The sequence below is a fragment of the Hippoglossus stenolepis genome, chromosome 15 (genome assembly GCF_022539355.2).
Source record: "Hippoglossus stenolepis isolate QCI-W04-F060 chromosome 15, HSTE1.2, whole genome shotgun sequence".
Lineage (NCBI taxonomy): Eukaryota > Metazoa > Chordata > Actinopteri > Pleuronectiformes > Pleuronectidae > Hippoglossus > Hippoglossus stenolepis.
In genome coordinates, this window is record NC_061497.1 from 13,505,112 (window position 1) to 13,525,031 (window position 19,920).

General features: G+C 40.5%; 1 protein-coding gene across 2 annotated transcripts in view; it reads right to left on the reverse strand.

Annotated features, from left to right (window-relative positions):
• Positions 1-18,504, reverse strand: part of ppm1e (protein phosphatase, Mg2+/Mn2+ dependent, 1E) — a 32,525-nt gene extending 14,021 nt beyond the window's left edge. The window contains exons 1-2 of one of the 2 annotated variants that reach the window (XM_035179215.2): positions 18,357-18,504; positions 18,029-18,222 (exon numbers count right to left, since the gene is read on the reverse strand). In XM_035179215.2, the coding sequence (XP_035035106.2) occupies positions 18,029-18,213 (185 nt within the window). In that variant the 5' untranslated portion in view covers positions 18,214-18,222; positions 18,357-18,504. Of the gene's footprint in view, positions 1-18,028; positions 18,223-18,304 lie in introns of both variants that reach the window. The other variant, XM_035179217.2, reaches the window with a different exon arrangement.
• Between the last annotated feature and the right edge of the window lie 1,416 nt (positions 18,505-19,920).

Genomic DNA, 19,920 nt, shown 5'->3' on the forward strand with positions numbered 1-19,920 from the left:
AATGGGTATTTCGTATAAGCTTTGTTGATACGATGATAAATACTTTCAAGTTAAAGTTAAAGGAACAGTTATCGTCAGGGTTAAAAGGAACCTTCCCTGACTCTTGGTTTGAAACAAACAGGAAAACAGGGAACGGTCTCCTGTGTTATAACTCAACGTTTTGTCAACCCATCCATTCAGGTCTCCTCCCTCTGTGGACTTTCTTTGATAATGTCCACCGACTTCTTGACTTTTCTCTGGACAAGAGTCGTTATCAGTCCAAATGAAGTACAATTGCTATCTATATATGACGTCATTCTTGAGCAGTTTCTTTTGTTGGGAGTACAGTCCCATGTGAAAGTTCATGGAGCAGACAGAGTTTTTTAAAACAGAGGTGATTAAGGTCATATTTACATAATTTTATAGTTAACTGTGGACGTATAAATCTTGCTTGGCTCTCATCCACTGATTGAAAGCGTCTGTGACCTCCAATTCAACAGAGGTGGAGATTTATCTCTTGCAAAACTGATAAATAAAGTTTGAAACTTTCAGACTGTGGTATTTTCTTCACCTCACTGTGTTGGTCAAAGTCACAATGTGCTTGTTACTGCTCCTGAGGTCTGAAAAACAACCACTACAACTGCAGGTGTCACGAACAGTGGATGTTTTTCCTTCAGACGGCTACAGGGGGGAAACAATGACCCCAGGGTTAGAAATCAAATTTGACAAGTGACATGAAGTTGAGATTCATGCTTTATCACAAGGGTTTGCAAAGAGTATTTTTCAGTTTTAATGTTGCAGGACGGTCTGGGATGCTGCGAATGAGACATCACAAACACAGCTAGTGAACCCAGTGTGACAATTAAAGAGATTTATAGAACTGAAAGGTGCAGCTTTTTAAACCTGACGAAAAGATGTGCACACAGAGATTTATGCATCTGGCAGCAGCAGGACAGTGTGTATAGGATTGACTCTAAATAAACTATTGTGTGTGTGTTTGTGGTGAGGAAACATGTCATCCACTGCATCAGTGTGTCTCTCTGACGTGTTCTTGGACAACAACAGATCTCTACAGCACAGAGGACTCAGGCTTTGGCTGCACAGACAATACTTGCTGGTAGCAACCATTCATTGTTGGTTTTGTTCTCTTTTATTGGATTTGTGGGCCGTGAAAAAATATGGATTATCATGACACTTTCTTTTATATCAACACCACCTGAGATGTTTTTACAGTGAATCTACTATAGACTCAGTAGCACTGCAGTTGTTGATGCTCACAAAATGGCTGTTTTCATGTAAACACAATGTCTGTGTAGCTAATGCAAGGTTTTGCAATAAGAGTAGGTCTATATAGATGTGTTGTTTCGTCCCCAGGACCATCTACTGTAAAAAGGTGAACTATGAAGACCAGCAGATGTCAACAAAACGTGCGCAGTGTTGTGCCCTCTCAGCGATTCCACCTTAAGTGCACCTCTGGAGGTTTTCTGAGCTCCGCTGATGTAACACTGTGCACTTCAAACGGTGTGGAAATGATGGGGAGAACTGCGTCTGCAGACGTCACAGAGTGCTGCTCTATGCATTTGCAATGCCGTGTTCCACTTACGATGAAATGCACAATGTTGGCTGCAGAGAGGCGTGTCTAATCTGTCATAAAATTAGAAAAACCTCCGCAGCCACAAAACTCCTGTAACGGCCCACAGTGCCTCTGAGAGCGTTGTGTGGGCAGTGGATCTACTATTTCAGCAAGACATGTCGGTAACGGGAGACTTAAAGGTGACACGCTGCAGGGAGAGTGAGCCGTAAAGCGTTGCATGTGTCATGTATATGAAAAGGCTGTGGATCTGTTGAAGTGTACTCAGTTTCCAGATAAGCCTCCAGCCTCTGCTCAGCCTCCACAGATACACTGGGGAACTTGCATGTAATTCCCTCTGAGGTTTTTGAGCAGGCCCAGCGCTGCTCTGCACAAAGGCTTGAGGCAGTATTATGTAATGTACCAGCTGGATCATTGGTGGACTGGTGAGAGCCTATAGGGGAGCCACATCGTGTCCTGACCCAAACTATCGCTGGAATCACCTTTAATTGAACCAATTTCACAGAAACGACAGTGTTGTCTGTGTGCAGTGAAATGTTGGTGCTGCCACGTCTTAGTGTCATCACTGATTCGCCAACACTGCAGTACTGACTGCTTCAAGCTATTGCTCAAATTATATTCTTTGAAGCTTATTAAGATGTCTGCCTCTAGGGCTTATTTAGAGCCTGGAGGCAATTAGCTTAGCTTAGCATAATGAATGGGAGCAAGGGGAAACAGTTAGCGCAGCCCTCTTGCAAAAGAATATGCAAACCAACTCACCAGCTAACTGGTATTTTTGTCCTCCTGTCGTTTGGTGATGGATGTTGTACACTGGGTTTTAGAGTGAAAACTGTTCCCCCAGACACATTTTTCTATCTTTCTTAATCTTTCTGATGTTGTAGCAATTTATAATGTAGCAACTCTATATCTCTATGTTTATGTAACCATGTTTTAATTATTTCAATTTCCATCATCAATGAATCATCATGGCAACCAGGTCTAAATACTACAATACCAATGAGCCTAAAGCACTATTCCCACGAAGGAAAGTCCCGTCAAAGGCCTGAAGAAAAGCATTGGAAATTGTAAAACGCTTTGTCGTTACAATTGCGACCAAACATGGCTTTGAATTCAACCAAAACTGATCCAGAAAGTAGTTGATTTAAGATGGAGATTGTGTTTAACTTGTCTCAGCAGCACAAGCTTTGTTCCTGAGCATAATTTCAGGCTTGGTGATTGGAGCTGTAGAAATGTTCCAGTTGTGAATCACCAACACTAATGGGAAAAGGAATGGGATTTTGTGTCGTGTACAAGCTCCGCTACTGTAGTTTTTATCAGGAGTAAATAATGGCTTTGTTAGGGACTATTTTCCTCCGGGGACATGGTGTTCTTGTGAGTATTTATGACATCAGGATGGCACATTATGTACAAAACAGAAAATACATGTTAACGGATCAATTCATTGTTGGTTTCTGTTTTCTTTGTTGTGAGAAATGAAAAGATAGAATATCACCAGATTTACATTTGAATACCTCTACTGTCCTCAGTCTGAAACAGATAGAACATCTTCTCTGTAATTGACTCATTTACCATTTATCATATTCTATCACAAAGCCTAGCAAAGCAAGGTCAAAGATTTGCCAAGGCTGTCAAAAGGAAAAGGCCTCAACATGCGGACTTTATCTTATCCCGACCATCTGTTTTAACAGAGTATTAAAGTGCTTATAGGATGAAATGCTGGTGATTGTGAACCGCTCCCTGCACACTTAGCGTGCACTGCGGCGCTGAAAGCATCTGCTGTGAAACATCGACTAAATAAATAAAACCTAAACGCCATAATACTTGACAAACTTGAATTGAATCTTAAATCCTTACTTTGTAATTAAAATCATAGAAATCAGCTCATTTTTACATAATCTTTTCAGTATTTTCAAATCTGGTGTTAATGCTCAGCACAGCACTGAAGCAGCTTTATTCAGTTAAAAATGACTTCAAAATGCATTTGCTTATCCAGACACTGAATTCAATTCAATTACAATTTTAGACTTTTCCTGAAAATGTAAAATATCCCACTTTGGTCATTTGATTGAAGGTTTTTTTCTTTTGGGCCAAATAACCTAGAAACTGTTTTTAGTCAATGAAATAATAACAATGATGTTGCGTTGATGCGAATGTTGATCAATGTTGAAGTTATTTTTCAAAGGACATATTAAAAAACCTCACCGTGTGTTATTAGGATATTGTGATGATGTGTGATGATTACCCTAAGCTGCATGGCCTTGGCCTGTGGGAGGAAGCGAGAGTACAAAACCCAGGCAGACATGGAGATAACAACCCTTTTTGTGATGATAATAGCCACAGTGCTAACCACTGTACCACCTTGCCGCTCCCTTTATTGTAGAACCAAACATTTTCAGCTGCACTAACAGTTAAATAATCAGTATGTTGTCAATTTTCTCATCAAAAATAAATGTATAACTTTATTTACACAAGATACAGTTGTGTTTTAAGTATGCCATTTTATTTTGATAAAACCTCATCATTATTCCTTATGCAACCTTACATTTACATACATTAATGTCTAAATGCATTTAATTCCTAACTAATCATGATGAAAGTACAGTATAATCACCCTTTTTAACCTTGGTGTGTGCTTTTATCCAGGTGCTCACTCACATGGACATCATTTAATCACTCTATGCGTGGCTCCTCCACAGTCATGTAACCCACAACCTGCCTCACTCTCCCCTGTTCAGCAGCTTTCCAACACATTGTCCAAGGTCACACAGGTAGGGATTCTAGACTATGATGTGAGCAGAACTGCTTTGCATTCAGGTTCATCTACCACAGACATATGACTCATCATTTGAATTATGGGCACGGAGGACGCACCCGCTACAGTGGAGCAGCAGCAGACTAGAAAATGCTTCTGACAAAAAGTGTCTGTCCATAATGCTGTGAGAGGAAAAGGAGGACACTGCACACTTTTGAAGGTCGCTGCACTTCCAAAAATGGGGCCTCTCCAGAGCTAAAATTAATTAAGGCGCCTGTTTTAGAGATGTCTGTGTGAGCCATGCACTGCTGGAAAGACGAGTGATTCTCCATTTTTTACAGTCTAGTGTAAAATACAAACCATGATGCATCAACACACTGTAAAACTGGAACTGTTTTTACTGTTTGCATCTGATCAACCTACAACTTATTATCTTCACTGTTTAATTTAAGAAAAGACATAAATATAATTACAATTATTAGTTTTATGTTTGAAACCATCATTGTTTCTTTTAAACGTGATAGATAATCAACAAACTTATGCCCATGTTTTTTATTGTCACTCTGACTATTGCTTTTGAGAGTTGTATTCCAGGACTAGGACAAACAATTGACCTGTATCAACGGCTTAAATTTCCTAGGAGCTGCAGTTTTGTTTGTGTTCACATAGTACCTCATAAAAGTTTTAAATTCTCATTATAATTGCAAAGTGAATACTGTGGTAAAGCCCTGGAACAGACTTCCTTTTTTTCCCAGACAGAAAAGAAATGTTGAATGACAGATTGCACAGGAAGATGGCTGTAGTTCTAAGTCCTGGTCCCGTCTGTTTGGAGTTTGCATATTCTCTCTGTGTTTGCATGATTTCCCTCTGGGAGCTCTACTTTTCTCCCACTGCTCTGGTGAACAGGAGAATCAAAAAACTCTTGCCTGTGAGTTTGTCTCAGCACCGTGATGGACTGTTTCCCTAGCCTCAGGTGCATGCTGGGTACAGTCACAACTCCCCAGTCATATAGGAGGGTACGACATATTACTAAACACCTTAATGTACATCCACACAGTACAATTCTATCTGCTTCAGAGATGAATGAGCTGTGTAACTGATGGGAGCAGCTTTAACAGCCCACTGAGGTTTACTTGTGTTACGATATGAATGGTGCCTAAGTATATATAGTTAAATTTGTATGAGAACATATTGACAATGACAATGATAGCCTTTAGCTAATATATATATATATATAGCTAATATACATACAGCTAATTTAGTATATTAACCATCTTAGTTTAGCATGTTTGCATGCTTGATAATCAGCATCAAATCCAAAGTAAAGACAACTCTATTGCAATGTCAGTAGTTTCAATGGTATACTGTCAAAGGCTACAAGTTTTGATGATGATGATGATGATGATAGCGCTACTTTAAAAACACTCTTATCTGGCGATGAACGCTGAATACATTGAAGTGTGGGTGTCAGACACTGAAGATGATCTCTTTTGACAAAAAAGAGGACACAAAAAGACGGAACTGGCATTGCACCCGTTTGTCAGACTCATGGCAGAAACTGGCACCTACATTTCCCACAATGCAACTCGTACACCAACAGTTGGGTTATTGGTCATTTATGTATTTTACCATACCTGCCTATCCTGAACTGCCTCTACTTGGGTTAGACTGAGGAGAGAGAGGATTGGTTAGGGTAAGGCAGAAAGTAGGGTTCGCCAATCAGAGGAAGGGTAGTGGCAGGTCTTCAAGTGAAAAGTGAGTTATAGATATACATGGTTAATTTTCTGTTGTCTAGTTGTTACAGCTCTACAACTGGTATAAAGAAATGAAGAACTGTATATTTTACATATATTACATATATTTTACGAGAGTTAGATTTATGATCCATCAGTCAAACATCAAGAGACTTTATTTAGAAAAGTAGACTTGTAATAGTAGTACTAGTAATGCCTTGCTGGCACAAGGCAGTGTTTGGCTGGGGCACTGTGGAAAGGTTACATTAGTATACTGCCGGCTCAATTGCCAGCGGTGGCGGAGGGCAGTGCTGTGGCTGCCCTCTGTGGTAATCCCAGTGAGACACTGTGATTAAGGGATTACTCCTGCAACTAATTTCAAAGGGATAGACCAGACGAGAACGAGGAGGCGTAGAGTAGAGGAAGTCATAAGGATGGACAGAGAAATAAAAACTGGCAAACCGAGGATGAGGATGGATGGATGGATGTAAAACACCCAAACATGTTGATAAGATAAGCACTCTCACAGCGTTCCCACCGCTGATTTAGCTTTGTAGGCATTACCAGGCCTGTGTGTTTTTCTAAGACAAGATGCCTGAAAAGTCACAGAAAAAAAAGTTTTTAGGAGAAACCTCAAACAGCTTTAGTTTTCAGAGGTGCTCCAGAAAGCCACAAGGCAGATAGTTCCCAGAAGCCTCAGAGGATGTATATCTCCAGGGGGATCAAATCTCCTGGCTTCATATTGCTCTGATTAAACAGAGAAGCCAGTAGACAGACAGATGGTAGCATGCAAAACTAGGACTAAAACGAGAAAATTCCATTCAAACGCACTTTCTGTGCTGTTGACTTTCATTAAACAGCTCGGCTTGTTCAGCAGTAAAGCTTCCTCGTGGGGAGAGGCGGCTTCCACAGGAGGGGCGGAGGCATCAGATGTTGTTTTATATACATTGAATGTGATAAGAGGCTGTATCCATTTTTCTTTTAAACTAGTTCAGCCCGAAAGGAGGTCGCTTCATTCTGAGACAGTACATGTGGGACTTCAGAGAGATGGTCTGGTTTATGTTTTTGTCCCCCTATCTTTATTCAAGAGCATGGTCTTTCAGTTTGACAGAGGATGTCAATCGATCAATTTTATTTTATTTGGATAGCCCATATTCACAAATCACAATTTGCCTCATAGGACTTAATGATTTCCCGTTTATATTTTGTAAAGCTTGCACTCAAACAACCCTTGCTTGTGCTTACATTTGCTCCACTTGTCCTCAACTTTACTTCTTTAAAAGTCATGTATGGGAAGTTACTTCAACATGGTTCCTGCAATGCCGCTTATAACACCGGTTTCCCATCGACAGTAACACTAACAGAACCACGAGAAAGGGACATTTTCATTTTTCAACATTATTTCCTGTTCTCTATTGGTTGGGGAATTTTGACAGACTTGTTGCATAAACCAAATCCAAGTGTAGAAGAAAAAATCAGAAGGTAGAGGAGAAATTCGAGAGTGTTCAAGTTCAAAGTTCAAATTATATTGTGAGCAAGTGCACAGTTTGAGCAAAAGCAGAGAAAATCTAAGTACAAGCCGGGGCTATTTGAGTGTGAGCACAAGGTTTTCTGTGAAAGCTTTACAAAATCTGAACTTGAAATCAATAAATCCTCAAACTGAAAGACCACGCTCTTAACTAAAGAAAAGAAAAAAAACCCAGACTGATATGTCTACGGAAAAGTGACAAAAAGCTCTTTAACATTTTCTCACTGCAGACAGAGTTCCTTTTGAGCTGTGGATCATTGCTGTAGAAAGACACTATGACATAACAGTACCTTGATACTGAAGCGTCTGCTGTGGGTCTGACCTCTGATGTTCTAATTAAAGCAGAGAGAGGAACATATTGTCAGACATGCTCGAGAGGCTGCTCCGTGAATACAGCTTCATCCTGCTCATTGAAGGCTAATGCACCTCTTTAATGAAATGAAAAGCTTGCAGTGCCCTACTACGCACCGCAAGGTTACCGCTGTTGAATATCCCTCCCCATCTGTCTAATAAAGGCGTAAAATGTCTCAAAAATGTTTAGGAAAAGAAAAGCTTCATAGATTCATCATCATCCATGTTCACACCATCACTCCCTCAGATTCCCACCCCTCTCTGAAAAGGCAAAAAGGATGAGGACCCTCACCATTTGTTGACTGAATAGGAATGTTTATATACATTTTTAAGAAATCCACCAGAGGCACCATCCATACGTAATCTAATCTGAATGCACTTTTCTAACATTTAAAGGAATAATTGCACTTCTTTAGAGGAGAGTTAGATGAGAAGATTGATACCCCACTAATTCCTCTCCTTTAAATATGAAGTTACGGTTGGGAACAGCTATAGCTTTGCTCTGTTCAAATGTAATAAAACACTTTAAAGCTTTTATCTTAATCACTACAAAAGCCCAAGGGTAAAAATGACAAAATGCTATTTTACAGGGTGTTATGATTTATTTCAGGTCTGTGATCAGTAAATACCTGGTGTCTCCACTGGGTTTCTGGCAGCTGCTCAGAACCAAAGAATACAGTCGCATAACCTCCAAAAAAACAGCAAATTGTCTATTTTTTAATACCTTGTTTTGTACAGTTCCGACAAATGAGATATAACATGTTGATTGGTTAGCTACTAGTGCTGCCTTATATATAACGGACAGACCTGACAGAGGTATCGTTCTTCTCACCTAACTCAACCACCAGGCAAATTCCCCAAAAATGTTGGGCTTTGAGTTCGTGATATACTCCTACACTGTCCTACTGGTTTGGAAGCCGGGGCTGACAGTGGGTGTCACAGTTCCTCACGCACCTAAATTGATGTCTGCATAAGTAGATGTTTTTCACATGTGTAATTGGTGCCCATGTCAGCACCACGTAGTCCTAAATTGCCGGCTGCGTGCTGATGTCTGTACAGAGCCCTGTGTTAGAAGTCTTCACAGTTCTCACAGTTCTAAGCAACCAAGACCAGACCTGAGATGGACCAGGTCCATATTATAAACTGTCTAATTTGATTGTGCAGTCTTTTGTTTTATGGTCACAAGTGTCAGGTCTATATGTCAATAACCACCCAAATCAAACTGACTGTACTCAATATCAAATATGTCCATGTGATATGCCATAAAACAATACTTACAATTATAGGTGATCATCCCATGTAAAAATATTTGAACAATTTAACAATAAATAGTTTTTTTGTTCTGTTAGATTGACAAACATTGAATTTGTTAGAAAACTAGAATTATCTGGATATCATTTAATTGTTTACAGATTATTTTTGGTGCAAGTGGTAAAAATAAGGCCTCCAATTAAAAACTATTTGCTGTTTTTAGTTTCTCTAACGTGAAGATTTGATGAATTTCTTTGTCACTTATTATAGTATACTGATTATGTTTAGATTTTGCGCTGCTGTTAACACAAAACAAGATATGAAAATGTCACCTTGGTCACCTCTTTATCTTTTATAGACAAAATCATTAACTGAATAATCAAAAGACAAATAGATATGAAACATATTTTATAAATATTTCAAAACGTATGTATTTCATCATTAATCAGCAGTAGCTTTATGTTTTCAATTGTCATTTTCTAAAATAAGATGTATTGCATATTAAATCTGTCATTATTCGTTGCCGATTTCTCTGGTTTACTACAGCTGAAGAGGTCACTTGAGATTCACCAGTTCTGTGTGGAAACAGCCCCTGGAGAGTGGGAGTGATGAGTGTGTGGGCAGGTGGACATTACTGCTGCTGTACACTTTAGTATTGGCAGTTCCTCTCTCCTGTGCAGCATCCTACTTCTGCAGGATGGCCTGAGGGGAGCCCTCATTAATAAAGCCCGAGAGGGGTTTGCTTGTTCCAAACAAAGCGAGCTCGTCCTTGAACCAGAAGACATGACTAATAACGGTTCGCCCAGACAGAGATGGTGTGTCAATCACTGGATGTTGACAGCGGTTAATACAAAAGTGTAACAGGTAGGTGACTGCCAGTGCAGACACTATGGAGTAGGGTGTACTGTACAGTTTTGCTTTGAAGTCAGATTTAGGAGTGATTCAAGGTGATTTTAAAATATATTGCTATTAAAAATGATCTTTTATGGTTAAATTAATTATTAAGAAATTACTTTTTATTAATGGAGGTATTTATTAAATGGTCACACACATGCCATTCTGTTAGCAGACAGGTGTTGCTGTTTGATTGACAGCTAAAATGCATTTCAATGCATCAAAATGGACACATCACCTCTCACACAGCATAACGTTCAATGCAGATTTAAACCGTCTTGATTTTAGTAGTATGTTCAGAGTTAGCGGATTATGATCGTTTCTGTGGTCTAATAAGCTTAGAATGAGAGAGTAATGTAGTGTGATTCACAGCAGAGCTGACAATGATTCTGCCTGTCACCAGTGAGTGCAGCTTCACTGCTAAAAGATACTGATTCGATCAGTGGTGATGGTGATTCAGAGTCAGTTCTCTCTGACAGTTCCTGCAGCTTACAGGCCGAGCACAGACAAAGGTTTGTCAGCAGTGGTAATGAAAAGTAAAGGCATGAAAGATAATGTGGGTGATATAATTTTAAGGCAAGGCAGGTATATTTGTATAGCACAACAAGGAAATGCTAAGTGCTTTACATAAGTCTAATCATGAATTCAAAGTGAATGTTAGAGGCGGCGTGACTGCATTAAAATCAACTAATGCATGAAAAGAGTTCGTCCTGTGGCAATATAGTTTGACTCCAGTTTATGAGAGATAAGAAAAAAGGAGGAGAAAGGACTGGAGGTGAGTTCAGAGATCAAGTGATGAGTTAACTAGCTACAGATACAGTCGGTATATAACATCTGTAAGCAGCTATTTATGCTGGTGTACCAACAGCTACACTTGACACCTGGGCACCAGCTCTGCAAACATGCTGAACATATTTCTGAACATAACAGTTACCATAACAAAACTAATGTAGTCAGTGATAAAATGGCAGCCACTAATTATTATTTTCTTAATTAATTGATTGATTATCATTTTAAATTAATTAAAATTACAAATAAATCTTTGACCAGACCCAAAGTTGTGTCTTCAAAGTCCTTATTTCTCCGTTAAATTAGTTAAAGACGGCAGCAACACCTCACGCGAGCTAAAACTGAAGAGTTGCCAATGAATAACCTGATGATTGACTCATCGATTTAATAACTAGGCCTAGATATTTTTATTGATAATCATCTACCTATAGTTGCTCGCAGCCCTTGTCACGTAGACGTATATAACAGTTAAAGGTGCAGTCAGTCCAAACAAATGAAGGGGATAAAACAATAATAGAAGATGGTTGTCACGTTGCACATGTCCCCAGCAGCTCCAACAGTTCAACAACGCTGATGTCACAATTGATCCTAATGTCCTTTAATAAACCTGTCACTGCCAGCTCCTCTAACACCACCTACTCTCCTACTGTGTGTGTGTGTGTGTGTGTGTGTGTGTGTGTGTGTGTGTGTGTGTGTGTGTGTGTGTGTGTTGTGGGCGTGCGTATACTGCACAATGTTTGCAGGAGAAAGCCGGATCAACCCCTAGTTCTTTACAGCTGTTGGAGACATTTCTGTTTAATGAGGTCTAGAAAGGCTCTCCCCTCAATTACAATATATGAGCTCTCAGTGTGTGTGTGTGTGTGTGTGTGTGTGTGTGTGTGTGTGTGTGTGTGTGTTTGTTTGTGTGTAGGGTCATTTAACTCCCCCTCTCCCTCCTCTTCAACTCATCATCACTTCCTTGCTAGTCAGTAAGCAGAGGGTAATATCACACTCCTGCCGAGTTTTCCTTTTTTCATTTAAGGGAAATCTAATACAGATCGTACCACTGAGACGAGGCTGCAGTTGCAACAATCCATCTGGCTTTATAATCGTAACTCAGCCCCCCACTTGTCATATCGTGAGTCCCAGTGTGCTCTGTTAATTCACTGTATGATACCTCCACAAATAAAAGGGCTAGAGAGATATATAGAGCTTAAATTGATCAGAAAATGATTCCTCATCATATGACGTCAAAAAGGTGAGTGACATCATGAAGAAGTCAAAATGTTTTTTTGGGAGAAACAATGATGATGTCATTAAGAAATGACATTACTGCAATTACCCGATTTGTGTATATTGGGTATATCAAGTAAATGCAGTGCAAGAACAATTCTTAATATAATAGAAACTACAGGATTGTTGTGTCAGGTTTGCTGATTATTAATGAACAATTACTTCTAATTGTCTCCTGAGCCTTTGTGGTGTAAAGAAAAATCTGAAATGACCTGAAAACTTTCACTCTTGTATCAATACAAGGCAAACAGGAAGTTGTTTAAAGGAAATAAGGATTTACAGAAAAACCAACATAAAATATCAAATGCCAAAATACTTCAAAACAGCTTCAAAGCTTCATGGCAAAATTCTCCAAGGCTCTAAACTTTACTGGAGGGATGCAGGGGGGCTGGAGCCAATACCAGCTGACATTGGGCGAGAGGCGGGTACACCCTTGACACGTCGCCTACATACAGAGACAAATTCACACTCACAATCACACCTACGGTCAATCTAACATGACCCCAAACTGCAACCTTTTATACTGTGGCAGGAAGCCGGACTGCCGACACAAACACAGGGAACATGTGAGAACAATCAAGGCCACGCCTGGATTTGAACAGAGAACCTTCCTGCTATGAGGTGACAGTGCTCAACACTACTCGGGCTGAAGTTCTACTCTGTGTTGCCAAAGGATGAAAATAAAATATTCTGGTGAAAATATGTTTCTCTATGGTTGCTTGATGATATTTCAGGGCGCTGCTGTCTGATGCCAAAACCTCACATAGGCATTCAATTTAGTTGACATCCTGTGGCTGTGAAGGTCACATCATTTCAGCACTCATCAAAACCAGGCACTTGCACAGAAGCCTCCTCATTCCTCCTGTTCCTCCACTCACTTATTACGACTCTTCCTTTTGTCGCCTGTCAGAGGAGACAAACCTGAGAGTGGAAGTGAACACATTTACAGAGCAGAGTTGTCTGGGTAAGTAACGATAAACACTCCCCCCTACGACAGAGGAAGGTAGTCTGTGTGAATGTGGGAGCGCTAGTTTGAAGTTAGGACTCGGGGAAAAAAATAACATTAACATACTGCCTCTGTACAACATCCACAGAAAGTCCTGAGTGGAGAAGCTAATTAAACCCAGCAGGAGTTACTGGATTATGATTTAAATGATCAAAACCTACTCGCCTTGAAATCAGAGGAAGGCGGCTCGTGTACTTCTCCCTACAACATGCATGCATGTGTCTGCTTGTTTTATTCACACAGAAGCGTCATTTATAATTTAACGTTTATAATAATTTTAAGTCATGGAGTACTTCAGAGTAAACCCTCCGAGGATACTGACACTCAAAGCCGCACTGTGTTAAAGGGGGGTAGATTGCATCCTGTTGTTTTAAGATGCGAGTCCCAGCTGCCTGGAGGAAAATGGATTAAAACCTAACTGGCATAATTTTAACGCACACACACACACACGCTCTGGCCACACACCCAAACTCGTTCTAACACACCAAGTGCTTCACCCACCCCCTATTAACACACACTCGCACACAGAGGGGATCTCTCTCCTAGCAGAAGTCTATTATTAGCTGTTCAACCCAGAGACAAACTAATGACACGTTGGGATGAATCACCAGCGCTGCTGCCTCCGACTATCATTACACTCACGGCTACAGCTACAGTAGACAACCATGTAGGATGCTGTCCACCATGCACACGCACGCACACACTCATACCATCAGTCTGTTTGAAGAACTGCAGGAAAAGTTCTTGTCCATGAGCCACTAAGACCCTCGTGTCTGCAGGTTTTCACAGCATCACGTATGAAACCTGATTCAACTGATAACCCTTAAACTGGCGTCCAGAGATCAATGTTTTATTTTAGATTATCTCCAACTAGTGTGTTCACTGCCAAGTTTAATTTGCACTGGTTATTTAACTCAAGAGAATGTGTCCATGGTACCTAGTATCGAAAAACTGTCATGTCTGGTCATATTGATAATCTTGTTAACTCGTTATTTTAATTGGTAGGTGATTTAAAGCAACACAAATCCTTATCTCATAATTGTTTGTTTTGACATTTTCCAGAGTTTTTCTTTCACGTACAAAGAACGACAAGGACAGGGTTTTTGTTTACATCACATCGACACTGGTGTAGACCCTTGTCGCCAAGTTGATGTCTTCCTCTGTGTCTTCTACATGTGTGGCCCCTCTTTTTCATCCCGAGATATCTGTATTCTTCCAGTTTTGCATCCGTCCCATGCAGGCTTCTGAACCATTTTTACCAGCACCACATTTACGAGTCTCCAGAATTCACCTTGGGGAAAAACACTGATCGCATCAGTTCTCTTTATCGGCAGATACTCAGAGTTGATGTATTGGAACTGAGAAAGAAAAACATAATTTCCAGCTACAGCAGGCAGAATTTCACAGAGGAAAATGCTATAAACACCCATTGTGCACTACCTGCTCGGCACCAAACATCAGACACTGTGAGAAACTAGTGCAGCTTTAACAGCTCAAACAAAAGTTACCTTGTTCTAGGTTCTCATTTGTGAGGATTTTTGCTGGAAAAAAAGAGGATTTTGATGAACAATAAGTGAGAATTTTGCCTTTTTCCCTCATATGATTTTAAATTGAAGGACATTTTCTCATACAACAAACTTTTATTCGGGAAAATTATATAGATTAATCAATAATGAAGATAATTAATACAACTCTCATTTGCAATTTAAAATATATCTAATGATACCCAGCCCTGTGTTTGACAGACCTATTGCCCTAATGTCCTTTTCATTTATTTTCCAAATAAGATGAAAACCTTAAAGAGAGGGGTTTTACCACCGTGTAAATTCTCTGATGGAATTTAAGTATAAATATAAAAGTATCAAATGTTTTCTTTCTCAACTTTATTGAGAATAAGAAAGAAGCAAAATAGCGCAGTGTTCTGCTTGCATTGGTCCTGGAGTTATCTAGAGCACAGTTATCCACCTGACACATATAAAGGAGTCTGTCAAAATCATGGCTGCTGCTGCTGCTGCTGCTGCGTTCACGCCGACAACAGAACACCATTATTACATGGTGCAAGGACTCCTGGGTTGTTACTATAGCAACTGATGTATACAATGTAAAGACGTGTCAAACAAAGACACAGATCAGACCTCGTCGTGTGCACAGTTTCACACATGAACAGAGGGCACAGCTTTCACCGGCAACAGGCGACGTTAATGGAAGAATAAATGATACATTAGATCGTGTTTCAGCTCTGAGAGAAAGTTGATACCTGATCTGTGTTCCCAGTTTCTCTTCTACCCGATAACGAGTCCGCACGTTCGACTCCATTTAGATACTGAAGCAGCTCATTAGCAACAAGCCTCACACGCACAGAAATGTGTGAGATCAGCTGATGAGTTGTGTAATAGATGTTTGTCATTGCGTTTGTCTATTAAATATTACAGTCAGGTTAACAACAGGACATGTTCCAACAAGTCCTCTACATTAAACAGCAAAAATGTTTTATTGGTATTACCCTTCAGAACTATATATATATATATATATATATATATAGCCTAGAAGTGTTTTCTGATGTGCAAGACAATCAGACAATAAAGAAGATGCAGAAAGATGCCCATTCCCATGATGATTCTCTGTAGGTAACAATTAAAAGCACTGGGGCAGGGCCAGTGGGCGATGTCATCCATGGCTGACATGAAGTGAGCCCAGCATCGTGATTGCTGCCACCCACACACAAACACACACAGGTTTGCACAGCTATCATTGATATGACTTTGCATCGACTTCCATTCGTTGAGAACAACCTAACCAAAACGCACAGACCTCCGAAATGCCATTTTACCTCATCAGGACCTTGGTCCCCATAAGGTCAGTGTTTATGCAGGAAGAGGTCCTACAGAGGTAACCAAAACAAGTACAGAAACTAACACACCTTTGCTCATAACAAACAAGAGGCAGGTATACTACAGACTTGTCATATAAGACCTTTATGAACATTGACATTTTTGGCCATTTGCTGAACAAATGAACCCTTAATTTTAATCTGGACAACAGACTGAGCATATTAATGTACGTTTAAACTCTAAAAGTGAGCTACTGGTCGGTACGGTCTCCTAAGATGAACTGTCACACGGTGATGAGCCAACAAGTGATTCATCTACTTCAACAAGTCAAATAAGTCACTACCTCGGCCAGAAAAAGAGAGACAGAGGGATGTGATACAAAGCAGGCTGAGGCTATTTTAGTAAATTTGGCCGTTTCACAAAGCCAAACTGGACCGATTCCATTTAATTGACTGGGGTAACTCTGGCTTTCAGCATCATAGGCAGGACATTAGGAATCACACACCAATTTGTAGAGATGTCCAGTAAAATCTTGCAAGGAGTCGTCATGCTATCACATGTTCGCAAGATGTTTGTGGATTGAAGACATGTAGCTGCCACGAAGCCCAGAAGTTAGATTATCATCTGTGGCTTTGATCAAAAGATGAGTTTTTTAACCAAATTGTGAACTTCTACTTAAACCTAAAACATTATTTACTAATACTATTTGAGAAAATCCTCACTTAAATGAAATTTTTTGATATTTTGGGAAAGATTTTCAGTTTTTTTCCTAGAGCCTTTTTTTCCTGAGAGTTAGATGAATTTAAACAAATAAGATATCAGTGGATAATCAGCGCCTGTCGAACTAAACCCTTCCTTTCAGCTATATGAGACTGGCTCGAGTGTGTGGTCCTACCTGCCACCGACACATGTGCTCTCCATCACTGCTGGAGTGCATCCTGACCTTCTATCACGTTAAGTGCCATATACTGTACATGTGTGCCTATCAGGTCCGGTGAAGGCATTTTCAGACGTGCATGCAAGCAGCAGTCCCCTTGCCACTTTTCGTGCCCTAGATGAGTCCTTCCACCCTGTTCTCCCCAGCACAGTTTCTGCACCTATTTTGGATTTAAAACCAGGCCAGGCAGCAGAGCTCAGGGCAGAGCTGTCTCTCTACGCAGCTTTAGAATCAGATCTCAGTGCAAATGCGTCTGCAAAGTTTGCCCCTGTCTTAAACAGCTGGATTCTGAGGAATTTAATTCAGTGACTGTCAAATTCAAATCATGCATAATGCACGATATGAATCCTTTCTCTTTTCGATCTATGAACATGGTTGTTAACGTTCATCCAGTGTTCTGTCTTTCCTTTGCAGTGTGTGTGATCTAGATGTAAAACATGTCCTGTGCAGGTTTGAGTCATCGTGTGATATGTTTCCAGGTGGCAACACTTTGAAATCTGGGACAATTCAGTGCGTGTCTTGGATTTCACGGTGTAACGATCAGTCTGACGATGGAGGCTAATAACGTAACCGGGGGATGGTTATTTTTAGCCTGCTTGAAGATGCGCTCAGCAGTGATGGCGATGGCTTCCTCCCCCTCCTACACCACGATGACGTCGAGCTGTTACGCAAAACCAGGGGTTCACCTTTTGTGGATCTACAGCTCTGTCAGCGATGGCGTCAATTTATGGCAAATTAAAACATAGAACAGATACACACGCACACACACACACACAGGAAGACTTTATAATACAATGCAACATAACACGGCCGTGCTGTTAGAAGCAGAACTGATGCGCTTTTAACTTCTGCTTTAGCTTTCATTTCCCACTTAAAGCAAATACACTTAAACTTGGTGCTGGACACACCCAGCAGGGCATGAGGAGGTACCCGGGCGGCCAAGCGAGCATCCCGGCGTATCTGACCCAGCCAGGGTCGAAGCCCGCTCACCTCCGCGCACACACACCTCCATCAAACACAGCACGACAACTTCACTGCCCTTTTTTTTTGTCGATTTCACGTTAGAAACACAACAAAAACAACAACATGCCGTGAGAGAAAGTGCCCACTTAACTATTTGTAGAGGTGCTGGAGACACAGGTCGAGACATTCCCCCTCCACCTCGTCGTCAGACACCAGGTCCGACAAAGGGCGCATCGGCACCGGGTCGCTCTCCTGCAGCGGCATCCTCATCTCCCGGAGGAAGAGCTCCAGGAACCGTCGGAAGGTCTTCTCCTCTGCTGAAGAGCCGGCCATCATTTCTCATTCCTGGACAGATAGAGACAGCTCCGTCCGTCAGTATGGCTCCACTAACTTACCAGGCTGAGAAGACACGAGTCGGTGCACTAACCCCAGCTACTGGAGTGTCAGTGCCACACTACCACAGTGAACGTGCTCTGTACCGGAGGAGCTGTGCCGTGGGCTGCCGGTGAGTCTGGGAGCAGAGGACCGGGCTGGACGGGCAGGAGCGATGTGTGTGAGGCTTCACCGCCGAGGAGGAGCTGTCACAAGCCGGACTCAGTCCCCATTCACAGCCAAGCGGGGGCGCGCGTCGCGTTATCGGGGATTTCGCACGATCAGAGGGCAGTGACGTCGGAGAGAGCTCAAGAGCGCGCGCGCAAACTCGTGTCGTCAGGCGTCCGAGACCTTCTGGAGAGGGTTTGAAGGTGGTTTCAATAATGAGTCTTTGATAGAAACCTTTTACTTGTTCGTGTCTTTCAAGAGTCACTCACATCTTTTATTTTTATAATATTATTTATATCATTGTTAAATATGTGTAATGCTTAAGTAATTGAATGTAGAGCATGATGAGCTAAAATATGATTCATTCTTATATAACTATGGTGGCCCTGTAGTACAAATCACAGCAGAAAATCACTACACACAACACATAAGCAAACACAACAACCAATAACAAAAGCAGAACAGCAAATTAGAAAACACAATCACAAAACACAACAGCAAATAAGAACACATAACGACAACAGAACAGCAAATTAGAAAACACAACGACAAAAGACAACAGCAAATAAGAACACATAACGACAACAGAACAGCAAATTAGAAAACACAATGACCAAACACAACAGCAAATAAATACACATAACAACAACAATAACAACAACAACAAACAGCAAATAAGATCACACAATCACAAAACAAAACAGCAAAGAAGAACACATAACAACAACAAAACAGCAAATAAGAAAACACAATCACAAAACACAACAGCAAAGAAGAACACATAGCAACAACAGAACAGCAAATAAGAAAACACAATCACAAAACACAACAGCAAAGAAGAACACATAGCAACAACAGAACAGCAAATTAGAAAACACAATGACCAAACACAACAGCAAATAAATACACATAACAACAACAACAACAACAAACAGCAAATAAGATCACACAATCACAAAACACAACAGCAAAGAAGAACACATAGCAACAACAGAACAGCAAATTAGAAAACATAAAGGCAAAACACAACCGCAAATAAGAAAACATAACAACAACAAAACAGCAAATTAGAAAACACAACGACAAATGAAAAAGCACAATGAAATCCACTTCTATCGGAAAAGGTAAGAACCTGCTATCAATGAGGCTCGTCCCTGGTTGGATGGGCACACTGTCTACGCGTTGGGATTTGTTGTCGTGTTATCTTTCTTTTGCAATTGTGTTTTTGTATGTTGGGATTTGTTGTTGTGTGGTCTATTTTGCTGTTGTGATTTGCACTTCAGGGCCACCGTGCATAACAGTCTATAAAATATGTAAGATTAGCTCCATCGGTTACAGCTGTTAAATGATACTTATACATGAATTGCTCAGTAAAATGAATAGTAAAAAAAAAGAAATAATAATAAATCACATTGGTCATTCGGTTGTGAGTACTTTTTAATTTGATACTGTAAATATGCTACATTACAAAACAATACAATTTAACTTTCAAGCTGATGATAC